The 15,280-nt window shown below is 56.4% G+C and overlaps 1 protein-coding gene across 6 annotated transcripts in view; it reads right to left on the reverse strand.

The window, feature by feature from the left end:
- The window catches only part of SDK1 (sidekick cell adhesion molecule 1), a 724,732-nt gene that overhangs the window by 20,873 nt on the left and 688,579 nt on the right, over positions 1–15,280 (reverse strand). For all 6 annotated transcript variants that reach the window (XM_043455307.1, XM_043455310.1, XM_043455311.1 and 3 more), the window contains 3 exons: positions 13,670–13,807; positions 9,323–9,484; positions 8,516–8,641 (listed from right to left, as the gene is read on the reverse strand). In XM_043455307.1, the coding sequence (XP_043311242.1) occupies positions 8,516–8,641; positions 9,323–9,484; positions 13,670–13,807 (426 nt within the window). The remainder of the gene's footprint in view (positions 1–8,515; positions 8,642–9,322; positions 9,485–13,669; positions 13,808–15,280) is intronic.

Here is a 15,280-nt window from a genome sequence, read left to right on the forward strand (position 1 = left end):
TCCTGACTGGAGCCCCGCCCGGCGCAGGCACATCCTGGGGTCTGCGCTCCGTGGGTCCCCCAACACCCAGAAGCGCAGGCAGACGCCAACACAAAAGTCTGATTTCCTGGACAGTCAGACAGTCTCCACACTGAATGAAACTGTCATTCACGGCCCGAGGTTTCTGGGGCCACTAACTCACACAACGGGCGTGGGACGTCGGCTTGCAGCTCTGAGCCTGGCAGCTGTTTATTTCTTGCTGTTGTTTAGTCGCTAAGTTGTGTCTGACTCTCTTGCGACGCCACGGACTGTAGCCCACCAGACGCCTCCGTCCATGGGAGGAGTGGGTTGCCGTTTCCTTCTGCAGGGGATCTTCAGCCCAGGTCAGGTCTCCTGCGCTGGCAGGCGGATTTTTCAATACTGAGTCACCGGGGAGGCCTGTTTATTGCTTGAACGCTGCCATTTCTCTTGGTATAAATGGTCTGCGTCAGAAACTTAACTGACACGGTGGGGATTAAACTTGAGGCTAAATACATCTGATTAAAAAAAACGTATTTTATCTGGTCCTTGTTTAAGGCAGGACACACGAGATGAATGTTGAAATGCAAAGGATGGCCTGTGATGGGGGGGCCCTGCCCCGGCATAAACGTCCGCAGAGGCTGACGGGCTGTCACGGGGGCCGTGAGGGAGCCGGGCGTGAACATAGGCCGGCGGCTCGGTGAGAACTATAGCTGCAGCCCTCGGGCTGAGGGTGCTGACTCAGCAACTTCCGTGGATTTTAAACCTTCGGCAAAGCACTGATGTTTTCCTTTGTTCAGCTGAAAAGTCCTGCAGTCAAAAACTGCAAGTGGACAGAACGAGTGGGCGGGGCCTGGGGGGCTCCCAGGAGGACTGAAAGTTTGGGGGGAAGACCCCCCCAGCCACCCAGGGACCAGGAACCATAATCCATCTCACCCACGCCTATCCCCGGGCTAAATATGTTATTTGCGAAAAAAGCAACACAATGTCTGCCTTGCATTTGGTACATCCTAAACATGTATATTTCACGGCTGCTTTGGAGAGGAAAATATATTTATAGCTCCTTCAGTGCCATTCCCGCCTATTGTGTAAATATGTAAATGAGCCTTCCTGATCTACACAGTAAAACGCCTCGGAATAATTTGTGTAAATAAATCAGCTGCAAATGCCCTCTGCACAGTTCCCACTGCCTTCCCCGGAGCTTAGCAACACCGACTGGGAGGAAGCCTTCTCGAAACCGGAGAAGTGAACCTCCAGCAGGACTGTCCGGCGGGGTCTGGGGACGAGTCCATGCTCGCTGACCGCCCTTCTCCAGGACTGAGAGGGAGTCTGTGTTTTAGCCCCGTGCGAATTTCCTTAGTAGCTGTTCAGTTTGGTGTGTTTATGTCAGAGCATCAGCAGATTTCAGTTCAGTTCAGTTCAGTCGCTCAGTGGTGTCCGACTCTTTGTGACCCCACGGGCTGCAGCACGCCAGCCGTCCCTGCCCATCACCAACTCCCGGAGCTTGCTCAAACTCATGTCCATTGAGTCGGTGATGCCATCCAACCATCTCATCCTCTGTCATCCCCTTCCCCTCCACCTTCAATCTTTCCCAGCATCAGGGTCTTTTCAAATGAGTCGGTTCTTTGCATCAGGTGGGCAAAGTATTGGAGTTTCAGCTTCAGCATTTCCTTTAGGATGGACTGGTTGGATCTATTTGCAGTCCAAGGGACTCTCAAGAGTCTTCTCCAACACCACAGTTCAAAAGCATAAATTCTTCAGCGCTCAGCTTTCTTTATAGTCCAACTCTCACATCCATACATGACTACTGGAAAAACTAAAGCTTTGATTAGATGGACCTTTGTTGGTAAAGTAATGTCTCTGCTTTTTAATATGCTGTCTAGGTTGGTCATAACTTTTCTTCCAAGGAGTACACATCTTTTAATTTCACGGCTGCAATCACCATCTGTAGTGATTTTGAAGCTCAAAAAAGTAAAGTCTGTCACTGTTTCCATTGTTTCACCATCTATTTCCCATGAAGTGATGGGACCAGATGCCATGATCTTAGTTTTCTGAATGTTGAGTTTTAAGCCAACTTTTTCATTTTCCTCTTTCACTTTCATCAAGAGGTTCTTCAGTTCTTTACTTTCTGCCATAAAGGTGGTGTCATCTGCATATCTGAGGTTATTGATATTTCTCCCGGCAATCTTGATTCCAGCTTGTGTTTCATCCAGTTGAGTGTTTCTCATGATGTACTCTGCATAAAAGTTAAAGAAGCAGGGTGACAATATACAGCCTTGATGTCCTCCTTTTCCTATTTGGAACCAGTCATTTGTTCCATGTCCAGTTCTGTTACTTCTTGACAGGCATACAGATTTCTCAGGAGGCAGGTCAGGTGGTCTGGTATTCCCATCTCTTGAAGAACTTTCCACAGTTTGTTGTGACCCACACAGTCAGAGACTTTGGCTTGGTCAATAAAGCAGAAGTAGATGTTTTTCTGGAAATCTCTTGCTTTTCCTGTGATCCAATGGATGTTGGCAATTTGATCTCTGGTTCCTCTGCCTTTTCTAAAACCAGCTTGAACATCTGGAAGTTCTCGGTTCATGTACTGTTGAAGCCTGGCTTGGAGAATTTTGAGCATTACTTTGCTAGCATGTGAGATGAGTGCAATCGTGTGGTAGTTTGAGCATTCTTTCTTTGGGGCTGGAATAAAAACCGACCTTTTCCAGTCCCGTGGCCACTGCTGAGTTTTCCAAATTTGCGGGCATATTGAGTGAAACACTTTTACAGCATCATCTTTTAGGATTTGAAATAGCTCAACTGGAATTCCATCACCTCCACTAGCTTCGTTCATAGTGATGCTTTCTAAGGCCCACTTGACTTCGCACTCCAGGATGTCAGGCTCTAGGTGAGTGATCACGCCATCATGATTATCTGGGTCATGAAGATCTTTTTTGTATAGTTCTACTATAGTTCAACTGTGTATTCTTGCCACCCCTTCTTAATATTTTCTACTTCTGTTAGGTCCATACTATTTCTATCCTTTATTGTGCCCATCTTTGCATGAAATGTTCCCTTGGTATCTCCAGTTATCTTGAAGAGATCTCTAGTCTTTCCCATTCTGTTGTTTTCCTCTATTTCTTTGCATTGATCACTGAGGAAGGCTTTCTTATCTCTCCTTGCTATTCTTTGGAACTCTATTCAAAGGGGTATATCTTTCCTTTTCTCCTTTGCCTTTCGCTTCTCTTCTTTTCTCAGCTATTTGTAAGGCCTCTTCAGACAGCCATTTTGCCTTTTTGCATTTCTTTTTCTTGGGGGTGGTCTTGATCACTGCCTGAGCATCAGCAAAATTGGCTGCAGTTAAATGCAGACCCACAAGGATGCACGGCCGCCTGCCCAGGTTGTCCAGGCCCGCTGGCTGCCCTCTCCAGACCAGCCAAGTGGGCAAGCTCCGTGCCTTTCAAGGCAAGATGGAGATGAGACTGGTGGGTGAACGGCAGGCATCCTGGGGGCCCCGGGGCCTCCCACAAATGGGCTCAGTCTTCCCAGACCCTGGGCAGCCTCCGAGCAAAAACTCCCTGTCCCAGGGGCCCACACGCCACAACCAAGCTCCCTTCAGACTCCCCTACCCTACAGAGGGCTCGGGGGGCGGCAGCGAGATGGTGCCACGTTTAATTCTCTGTGTAATGAGGCCTGTAACAGATGACAGCTGAGATCCAAAGCTCACGGTACCGGCAAGGTATTTAAACATTGACAATCTGTAACAGCATTTCATCTGACTCCAAGCAGCTGCGAGCCTCCACCCTGGAGTGCAGAGGGCGTCTTTCTCGACTTTCAGAGCCTGGACGGTGAGCCGGTCAGCCTGCCCTGGTCCAGTCGGCCACCGGAGAAGGGAAATTGCTGGCAGCCCGCTTTCCGACGTTGAGGAAGTGAAGCAGAGTCTCCAGGTCAGTTTCCTGTCATGACTTGGTCCCTGAGAGTCAGCTTCCACATCCTGGTGCTGACCCGCTGAGCTCGGATGGCCAGCTGATGGCAGGAAGCCTGTGTCGGGGTGAGGCCCCGGGGTGTGGGGCGACATCCCGCTAATTCTTAAACTGCCTTCCAGACCCCCTAAAGCTGCACTCCTGACGGATGAGCAGCCTGTTTCCTCCATCTCGGCGGGTGGATGAGCAAGGATAACCCCAGGGGAGATTAACCAGCCCCCCGGGCGGCCTGTGGATCTGTCTCCTCGCTCCAGGACGGCCCCAAGCGCTCACTGGGGCTAAGACTCCAGCGTCCGAGCCTGGGTGCTGCTGAGTTATGTTCCCTACAGGCTGACCGCTGATGCGAGACCCCTATTTCAGACAGATGCTGGTGCGCTGGCTGACGAGGGTGAGGAGACCATCCACGGGGATCTTATAAAATTCTAAGCTAAACTTTTTGAGAGTCTTGCGGATTCCCCTGCAGCTGTGGGAAACGGCTCAGCACCCCAAGTGTCCTTTACCAGTGACCCCCGAGGGCATCACCCTGGGAATCTGCAGCATGGCACAACCGGGGAGCTGACATCAACGCGGTCCTCACACAGAGCACTTCCACCCCCCGATGGCCCCTCCGGTGGCCGGTGATAGCCCACGTCCGTTGGGCCCTCTCCCTCTCTTCAGGGACATGAGTTTCAGGTGGAAGGAAGCAACTCGGGCAGCGTCTCGGGCGCATCTCCTCTCCAGTCATCCCCCACCTTTCTGGAACCAGGGATGGGTTTCCTGGAAGACAGTTTTTCCATGAACAGGGTGGAGGCGGGGGGGTGTCAGGACGACTCAAGCGCACTGCGTTTGTTGCGCACTTTGTTTCTCTGTGATTATATCAGCTCCACCTCAGACCATCAGGCATTAGATCATGGAGGCTGAGGACCCGGGGACCCCTGCTCGAGACCAGGGCTTCCTTATCTTTTCTCGGTGCGTGGACTCTCTGACAGCCGGCTGACTTTGAAGGACCCCATCTCAGAGTGGTTTCAGATGTGTGAATTACAACAGAAAAGGAAACGAGTTACACGGGTGATGCTAAGCGCCTGGCGGGACCTGGAAGTTCACAGCCATGTCCGTCTCCAGGCTGCGAGGAAGGTGTGGGTCACATGGGTCTTCCCGGCACCCTTGGTAAGCCATGTGGTCTTTGGAAGATGTGGTAGAGAAACGTGGATTTCTGTGACACCCTCATCCCAAGGAACTCGGCAATCTTGGCTTCATCACGAATGCCTTGGATAAGAAGGTCAAGCGGGGTCCGCGGACGATGTAATTGCAGTGTAAGGCTGAGTGTGAAGGATCCGGGGGAGTCTCTCCCCGGCTGGCCGTGATGTGAACGTGCCGTGACTCCTGCTGCCCGCAGCCTCACAGCTACTGCAGTGCCTTAGGCGGTTTCTCACCTGTGGTGGACTGAACTGCATCCCCTTGTCATTCACACCCTCGAGGCCTGATCCTTAGGCTCTCAGAAGGTGATCTTATTTGGAAATGGGGTCTCTGCAGATGTAATTAATTAAGATGCGGTCATGAGGGTGGGCCCTAATTCCATACGACTGGGGACATGGAACAACAGACTGGTTCCAAATAGGAAAAGAAGTACGTCAAGGCTGTATATTGTCACCCTGCTTCTTTAACTTATATGCAGAGGACATCATGAGAAACGCTGGGCTGGAAGAAGCACAAGCTGGAATCAAGATTGCCGGGAGAAATATCAATGACCTCAGATATGCAGATGACACCACCCTTATGGCAGAAAGTGAAGAGGAACTAAAAAGCCTCTTGATGAAAGTGAAAGAAGAGAGTGAAAAAGTTGGCTTAAAGCTCAACATTCAGAAAACTAAGATCATGGCATCTGGTCCCATCACTTCATGGCAAATAGATGGGCAAACAGTGGAAACAGTGTCAGACTTTATTTTTGGGGGCTCCAAAATCACTGCACATGGGGATTGCAGCCATGAAATTAAAAGATGCTTACTCCTTGGAAGGAAAGTTATGACCAACCTAGATAGCATATTAAGAAGCAGAGACATTACTTCGCCAACAAAGGTCTGTCTAGTCAAGGCTATGGTTTTTCTAGTGGTCATGTATGGATGTGAGAGTTGGACTGTGAAGAAAGCTAAGTGCCAAAGAACTGTTGCTTTTGAACTGTGGTGTTGGAGAAGACTCTTGGGAGTCCCTTGGACTGCAAGAAGATCCAACCAGTCCATCCTAAAGGAGATCAGTCCTGGGTGTTCATTGGAAGGACTGATGCTGAAACTGAAACTCCAATACTTTGGCCACCTCATGGGAAGAGTTGACTCACTGGAAAAGACCCTGATGCTGGGAGGGATCGGGGGCAGGAGGAGAAGGGGACGACAGAGGATGAGATGGCTGGATGGCATCACCAACTCAATGAACTTGAGTTTGAGTAAACGTCAGGAGTTGGTGATGGACAGGGAGGCCTGGCGTGCTGTGATTCATGGGGTCACAAAGAGTTGGACACAACTGAGGGACTGAACTGAACTGGGGTCCTTCTAAGAAGTGGAAATTAGGGACTTCCCTGGTGATCCAGTGGCTAAGAATCCACCTACCGGTATAGGGGACACGGGTTCGACCCCTGCTCTGAGAAGATCCCACATGCCACGGAGCAACGAAGCCTGGGGGCCATAACTACTGAAGCCCGCGTGCCTGGAGCCCATGCTCTGCAACAAGAGAAGCCGCACACCGCAACTAGAGTGGTCCCCACTCTGCGACTGGAGAAAGCTCCCGTACAGCAAAGAAGACCCAGCGCGTCCAAAACAGTAAATGAATAAAATAAAGAGGGGACATTTGGACGCAGGCAGGAACACGGGGAGGAGCCCAGCTGACGAGGAAGGTCGGGGCCTGGGTGATGCTTTTGCCGCAGAGGCTGTGAGCGACGCGCCGGGAGCCGGGGGAGGCGCTGGGCCGGACTCCTCACCTCGGCCCCCCGGGAGCCAGCCCTGCCGACACCGTGATCTGAGGCTTCCCGCCTCCGGAACTGAGAGATGGCCCGTCCCTGTTACTTAAGCCACCCTGTGTTTGGTGCTGGGTTACAGCGGCGGGGGAAACGCATGTGTGTTTATAAGTGAAGGAAGTGCTACTTTCAGTTAGAGGTTAGTGAAGATAAGAGCATATGTAAATTTTTTCCCATCTAAATGGTTGGATCTCCAGAATTCTATCCATGAACACCGCGGGGGCCTGGGGAGCGAGCAGGGTAACCGCTGGATTTGAGGGGCGAACAGCTTGCTACCTTTAGGTCAGCACGGCCTCCACAGCCTCGTTTGGGCCCAGACCCCAGGGCCCTTTCAGCCCCGGCGCTGGCTGAGCCCGGGCCTGCCACAGACTGGGGGCCTCTGTTTCCAGCACAGGACGGACACCCTGCTCATCAGAAACTGGCCGGGTCCCGGACTCTTTGGTCGGAGCCAAAGAATCATTCACGTTTCATAGAAACCGTCTTGGCTTATGGACCAGGTTTCTCCTTAGAAATTTCCAGAAGGCACTTCTAATTAGGAACCTCTCAGAACCAGTTTGCTGGGGAGGGGGGCGCCTGTGACGTTGAGGGGTCCGCAGCTTCAGGGCCCTTCCTCCTGGTCTAACAGCTGCTGTAGACCTTAGTCGGAAACGTGCCCAGAACTGGACTCCCTCTACGGGAGGGACCTGGCGGTCTGCTTTCTGAGCGTGGTGCGGGCCCACCAGGTGCGCTCACCCCCAGAGGTCCATCCTGAGCTGTGCAGTCTGAAGGCCGTGGTAAACACGTGCGGCACTCCTGTGTGCGTGATACCCCACCCGCAGCCCTAACGCCAGCCTTAACCCATCGGCAGTTCATTTTCCAGTAAGCCCTTCCTAAAAGCTGAAGCTCCAACACTTTGTCCACCTGATGCCAAGAGCCACTGGAAAGACCCTGATGCTGGGAAAGGCTGAGGGCGGGAGAAGAAGGGAGGTGACACCGGGTGAGACGGTGGGGTGGCATCACTGACTCGAGGGACACGAGTGAGCCAGCTCCGGGAGCGGGTGACGGACGCAGAGTTGGACACCACTGAGTGACTGAACAACAACAAAAGGTATTAACCGAACAGCAGGAAGGGGAGAGCCCTCTCGGGGCAGACGGGGGCGGGTGGGTCTCAGCCTCGCTCTCAGCAGGTGACAGGGGTGCCACTCCTGGCAGGAAGGCTCACAGCGGGGGGACGAGCAGGACGCGGCCCACTGAGACCCTCAGCCTGTCTCTGAGCCACTCGCGGGTGTCACTGGTGAGCCGAGAGCGTGTGCGAGGGGCCCTAAGTCCTCAAGCACATGTATCCGCGTGAAGTTACCCTCCCCTCAACTGGGCTCACGTGGCCACCTTGTCGTGGGTCTGATGCCCTTGAGGTTATGAGCACAGTTATGGTTATGAAAACAGAGAGTGGGGGAGTGAGAGGGAGGCTCTCATTTCAGCATCACTCCCTCGGTCCCCTTGTCGTCAGGGAGACACTGTGCCAGGCGGGCCTGTGGCCTGGACGTGTCCCCCTTGTACAGACGCGGGGACAGTTTCGGGGGGGCGCCCGCCCTACCTGAGGGTCTGGCTTCGATGACGTAGCCCGTGGTGGGTGTCCTGCCCGGCCTGCCCTCCGTCCACTGCAGGGTCAGCTCAGAGGTGGATTTGGTGACTGAGACATCTCGAGGGGAGCCTGGGGACCCTGTGGGCAGAGCAGAGCAGGGGGCTTTGGGGACTTCTCACCCGCAGAGGCCCTCCAGGCAGGGCCACCAGCTCAGTCTCAGGTTCCTCCTCTAGAAAGTGGGGGTGGGGTGGGGGCCGACGCAGGCCTCACAGGGTCCATCGGAGGATCAAGAGAGGTGAGGCGTGGAGGTGCCCCTGGATCCGCTGCCCTGGCCTCCGTAAGCACCTCCGTAAACAGAGGCCAAGGTCATTTGTGAAGTGGAAACCTTGACTCAGCCTCATGTGTGAAAACTTCAAATTTTTCTTGTGTATCTTGAATTGAACGCACTTATTTTGTCTTAATATTTTTCCCAGAAAAGAAATACAAACTTGACATGCTTAACACCTCGGAATTTGCTTGTCTATACTGAACGCGTCCATGTGCAGACACTTGCATTAATGCGTGCTTTTGAAGACAGGGCCAAGAGACTCCCCTGGGGGCCCGGCGGTTAGGACTCTGTGCTTCCACTGCAGGGGGCCCTGGGCTGATCCCTGGGCGGGGACCTAAGGTCCCACACGGTATAGGGTACGGCCAAAAGTTAAAAAACGGGAAGAAAACAGGACCAAAAGAGACCCGAGCTGAAGCCAGCTCTGAGCGGCCGAGGCGGCTCGCTGGAGTGCAGACAAACCGGTAAGTGGACGAAGGGGGCTGGCTACTCACCCTCGGCCGGCCCGGCCGTGACGTTGGCCTGCAGCTCGGGCCCGTAGGCGATGGTCCGCGCCTGCACGCGGAAGAAGTAGGTGACGCCCTTGGTGAGGTCCCGCACCTTCAGCCAGCGCGGCCAGTTCCCCTTCACGTCCACGGTCACCACCTTGCTGACCCCTAGAGCCACAGGAACAGGGAGAGGGGATGATTCAGAGGGGCCCAGAGCCCTGCCTGCCTGCCGGGCTCTGATAACAACACGGAGGCCCCTCGGTCTGCTAAGGAAGTATGTCTTACAATTAGGCGGCGTTTAAGCGGTGATAATGGCCAATTTTCAGCACAGATAAGTGCAATTAGAGCCTAAGCTTGAGAAGCGGGTGCTGACAAGGGAAGAACCGCCCTGACGACAGTCGGGAGGAGGAGGTCAGGCTTGCCGGTCACGTCGGGGGCAGAGACCCCCGGCGACTGGCACCACCTACACGGCAGGGCCTTGGGGTCTGCAGGGTCCCTTCCCACAAAGTCCTGCGTCACGTCGGAGGCGACCTCGGGCTCCCCGACTCAGTCCTGGAGGAGAGATCGCGGGAGAGGAAGACTCGGGAAGACTTCTGGGGGTTAAAGGTGCAGCCCCTGCCCCCCGGCCACTGGGGACCACCCTGTGTTGTAAGGGCCTCGGCCACACACAAGCACAGCTTCGCCCGGGACTTGACGCGAGGATGGAGAACCTGTCACCGTGGGCAGTGGTGCCTCCGTCCAGAGACCTGGACAGCACGGAGACCTCGCCCTCAGATACGGGGACGGAGCGGGGGTGATGCTGGCTGCACGGCATTTAATAAGAAAACAGAGCTTCAGTATTTTGGGAGGAAGATACATCCTGAAAAATACATAAATGCAGCCTTTTCCAGAAGGGAAAATAGGGTTCATGACAAGTTTGAAAATGAGGTTTTCAAAAAAAAACAAGTTTGTTTTTTTCGAACAAAAAAGCTACGGAAACTCTAGTACTGTGGGACTCCTGAGGGCCTCCAACCCGCCGACGGCTGTCTGGCACCTCTGGCGGGGCGTCAGGCTGCGGTGGCTCCAGGACTGGTTGGTCAGCAGAGAGCGTGTGGACAAGCTGGGCCCGGTGCCTGCTGTCCAGGGTCCAGGGTCCAGCCCTCTGCATCCCCCACACAGAACCGCTGGGCGTCCCGAGACCACGGGGCCGCCTGAGTGTCCTCGCTGTCAATGGCTGGTGCTCTCCACACCTGGAGTCCTGGGGCGGCCTTGACCTCAGAAGAGCCCAAAAAGTGCGTCCTTGTGCAAACTGGGTCCAGCTTCCAAGTTGCTGGAGCAAATCCCTCCAGGGTCCCTTCTCGTGGCTTACTGCGTTCACATCACGCCTTTTATCAAACACTCGCTCAGCTAAATCATTCTCTTCCCAATTATTTCAGAGCAAGTCTGGCAGCGTTTGCCTGGTCGGAGCTTTTCACTGGAGAAGCAGGGCCGTTTCTCCCAGCGAAACTGCCCCTCAGCTTCATCGCTCTGGACAGGGCTCCCAGTCCGGGACAGCCCACACACACGTCACCAGCTGATGCTGGGGGTCCTGTGGGATGTATAGTCTTTTTGGCAGAGCAGCCTCCGCCCCTTTTTTTTGTTGTTATAAAAAAACAACAACAACTTTCTTTCTCCTTAGAGTAGAACCAACTCCAGGCACAGATTTTGTGAACTCTGTCCCCCCACCCCCATCCCGTCCCAACCACGGCAGAATCTTGTTTAGTCCATTTTAAAACCGTGCCCTGCACTACAAAGGCTCATGGTGCAATTCCCTAAAATGCTTCCATTTAAAACATTTTGTTGTTGTTGATGTTCAGTAGCTCAGCCGTGTCCCACTCTTTGTGACCCCATGGACTGCAGCACGCCAGGCCTCCCTGCCCATCACCATCTCCTGGAGCTTGCTCAAACTCATGTGCGTTGAGTTGGTGATGCCATCCAATCATCTCATCCTCTTTCGCCCCCTTCTCTTCCTGGCTTCAATCTTTCCCCCATTTAAAAGACATTTTTAGAAAACACAAAAATAGCTCTTCCATGGAATTAGATTCCCAAGACAGGGCCTGGCACTCCGAGGGCTGCTCTCCTGGGGCCCGGGGTCCACAGCACTGGGCCCACGCGTGCCCCCCGCTCCCTGGGCTGAATGCAGCCCACCAGGTCTGGGCCTGGGGCGGGGCACGCAGGGTCAGCTGGGGCGAGGGCGCTGCTTCACAACGTCTGTTTACTGTCTTCACTGCAAACGTGCGTGTGCGTGTGTAAACGTACATATCACATCCTCGGTGGTCTTCACGGGGAGCCAGCTACCACAGAGAGCCGACATAGAATGAAGACACCTGAGGGTCCCCTGTGTTTGCAGCCACGTCTCCGGGAGACACGTGAACGTATCGGAATTGTTTGGAGCCCCCGTCACCACTTCCATGGGTCCCTGTGGGAATCCCGGATCCCACAGTGAAGGGGGCTGGGCTTCTCCAGGAGACCCCCCCACTCAGGAGGCCCACATGCCCGTCAGACTGGCAGCTGCCCTAAGCAAGGGGGATACATAATACAGGAACTGGGGGGCCCAGGGGAGGCGCGGGCCAGGTGTGGGGACTCGGGGTGTGCAAACGCTTCCTAAGCCTCCGGCTGCCCCGAGGTGGCTGCTATTCCGGTGGCAGTCAGCGCTGGCCAGTGTGAGGCCCTCAGCCGAGCCCAGAGTAAGGGCTTCCCGCGCTCAGCCCCACGGCTGTCACCAGCGGCCCTGCCCCGCCCTGGGCACGGCCTCTGCGCAGCCCCGCCTGGCAGACCCCACCTTCCCGGGCCGCGGGCTGTGGAGGCCGGAAGGGCTTGGGCTCGGTGTGTGACTGGAAAATCAGGGGTTCGGGGAGCAGCCACGGTCCAGGCAGGCTCTGGGTGGGATCCTGAGAAGCGGCCCAGGTTGGTGGTGAGCAGGGCGCGTCTGGAAGGTCACAGGTCCAGGGCGGCACTCGGGCGGCGGGCCTTGAGCTCTGCCCCTAGGGATGGGGTGTGTGCTGGCTGCCAGGCAGCTGCGGGAGGCATGAGGCCTGAGGTCAGCCTCGCTCCCGCAGGAGCAGGGCCAGAGCTGTCGGTGGGCGGGTGGGCCTGGCTCAGGGCAGCTCTGGGGGTAGAGGCGGCCCAGGGGCTCCGCGGGCCGGGCTGGGTGCTGCCAGTCACTGTCGCCATCACGGTCACGGGCAGCAGCCCCAGCCCTGGACTGGGCACCAGACAGACAAGTGGGAGTCGGGGCCTGGGACTTGCCGGTCAGGAACCTGGGCTCCGGACAGGAGGAGGGGAAGCGGCCGCGTGACCGAGCACCGAGTCCCCGGCCCCACTCACCAGGGCAAGCAAAACGCCAGAGTCCGGTAATTCTCGGCCCTTCCTGGCCGCTGAATGAGCAGATCCTGGCCTGTCTCTTCCAGGGCTGCTGGGGCTGTGACCGCAACCCCGGCCACGCCCAGGTTGCCTGTCCCCAGACTGAGTGGGGTTGACCTCCTGGCTGTTGTACTGACTGTGTCCACACAGCGCCTGTCCTGCCATTTACCAAAGTTCATCGATTCTCTGAGACGCGTGCCCCTCACGCGTCCACGTCTGATCTGGGATGCAGCTCGGGACCGGCGCTGCACATGAGGCTTGGGCCGGAGTGCATTGGAGGCCTTTTTTCTTCCTCAGCACTTCATAAAATAACCATGAATCTCGGAGTCCACGGCAGTTGAGATGTGATGAAATAAAATCTAGGGCTTAAATTTTCTTCTTCACATCAACTCCCTGTTTTAGTTGAATGTGCTTATTTTTAAAGGAAACGTTTATCGCGGCGCTTTAAGTGGAGGGCCAGGATCATCAGACGTGTGGGTGGTATCTTTCCCTCCTAGACATTAAACAATCCGTAACTTTTACAGTCTGTCTGCGTCTATGACCAGGGCTCCCTGCCCTCCCCTGCACCGCGGTCCTGGGCACGCAGAGGGGCAGAGAGAAAGGCCCACTCAGCCCTCAGTGTGTGCTCTGGGTCCGGGGGCTCAGCTTCAGTATCCGGTCGGGGAACATGCTGCAAGCCCACGGTGTGCACCTCCCAAAAAACCCTAGATGAGTTAACGTCAGAACGAAGGGTAACCCGGAGAAGCACCTGGGCACAGCGTCTGGGCCCAGCGCCTCCTCCGGCCACGCTGCCCACGTGGTTCCGGCTGGCGGTGCCCGGGTGGGACGAGCCCTGGGGCCGCAGGAGCGGCAGGCGGTGAAGACCCGGGTCAGGGGCTCCAGGAGGGCGGCTGTCGGAACGCGAGCCGCGCTCGGCCCGTTCACCCGCCTCTTCCCGCGTTGACGGTGGGTGCCAGGCCCCGCGGGGCTTACCTTGGACGGGCGCGAGCGGCTCGTACACCACGCGGTAGCCCTGCAGGACGCCGTTGGCCGCTGCGGGCTCGCCCCACGAGACATTCAGCGTGGTGGAGGTTATTTCCGAGAACGTCAAAAAGCTGGGGGTCCCGGGAGCTGGAGGAATAGGACAGGATGTTCACTAAAGCTCCTTCTACAGCAAGAGATCATCTACGTAGGTGTCCATGCCTCTGCCCGGAACAGAGATGTTTATTAGATGTTATTTTCAACTCGGCACAGGCTCAGTGCCACGCAGGGTGTAAAGGAGATTTACTGATCATCCCCAACCTCCCAGGATCAACTGGAAACCGAAACCCTCCCGAGAGGAGCAGAGGAAATGACGGTGTTTAAGCACAAAGGAGCCTGAGAGGCACAGTGACAAAGGTGTAAAAATGAATAACAGGAACAGAAGACGCAGCGGGGATAGCACTGTCAGCTCCAGTCCTGCTCCTCTGGGGGGCCAGGCTCCGTGGTGGGTGATGGGTGGAGGCTCTGCCCTCCTCTCCTCTCCCTCTGGGGGGGGGCTGGAGGCCCCAGAGGACACCCCCACCCTGTCCTCATCTGAGATCACCCGGTGCCCGACCATCTCATGGTCCCTCTTGGTCTGGAGCTGGGGGGGCTCACGGGCCAGCCTGAGTGGGGAGACATCTTTTCCCAGCAGACACAGAGGCCGGCTGGGGGTCGGGGAGCAGGCCGACCCACCCAAGGCCCCCGTCCACCTGGACTGGAGCCCGGAGCTTCCCCCACCGTGTGGGGACTGATGTGCCCCAGCCTGGTTCCCCTCGGAGATGAGCAATGCCCACTAAACCAGCCCCTCCTGCCTCGCTTCTGCCCTCCCCCGTCCCTGAGAGTCCTGTGGCCCCACGACCGCCCGGGCCCACGGTGCCCGAGGGTCCCTGCCTCCCACCCACTCTCAGCCCCACAGCTCCGCCTGCCTGCTTCCCGCTCAGAGTCCACGAAGGCCCCTTCCCGGCCTTGCAGGAACCGCCGGATAGGCCCCGAGGGCGCAGCCCTTACAATCCGGCTGTGGTCATCTTGTGGGGGGCAAAGCACTTGGGAGCCCCTGTTCCCAGGAAGACTGAACCCACAGAATGTTGGGGAGCCCCGAGAGGAGGGTCTGTATCCCGTGGGCTCCCGAACCTACTTTGCTGGACTTTGACCCTCTGGATCTCACGGAGCCCCTCGGAGCTCCCGGGACCCCAGGGCCAGCCGCCTTTCCCTTGGGAGGCCTGGCTGGCCTCACAAAGCCCCCCAGGCCACAGGGGACTCCGAGTCACCAGCAGAGTGAGCGATCAGCTCAGAACACACCCTGGGTGAGGAGAGGAGGACACGGGCAGCGTGACCCTGGCAGTGCAGCCCAGGCCAGCTGCTTCGGGGGGCTCTGCGGCTGAGGCGCCAGGGGGCCCACACTGCAGCCGGGGTCAACAGACAAGGGGATCCCCGCTCTGGGAGCTGGACCTGAGAGAAGCCCCCCAGGGGCCTGGGGCGCATCCTGCCTGCGAGGGATGAGGCCTCGTGCAGCTGGAAGCCTGTGCCCCCACCGCCCTGCGCGGCTTACAGCAAGCAGCTCCATGCAGCGGGCCCAGGCTG

This window comes from Cervus canadensis, chromosome 32, assembly GCF_019320065.1.
Source record: "Cervus canadensis isolate Bull #8, Minnesota chromosome 32, ASM1932006v1, whole genome shotgun sequence".
NCBI lineage: Eukaryota > Metazoa > Chordata > Mammalia > Artiodactyla > Cervidae > Cervus > Cervus canadensis.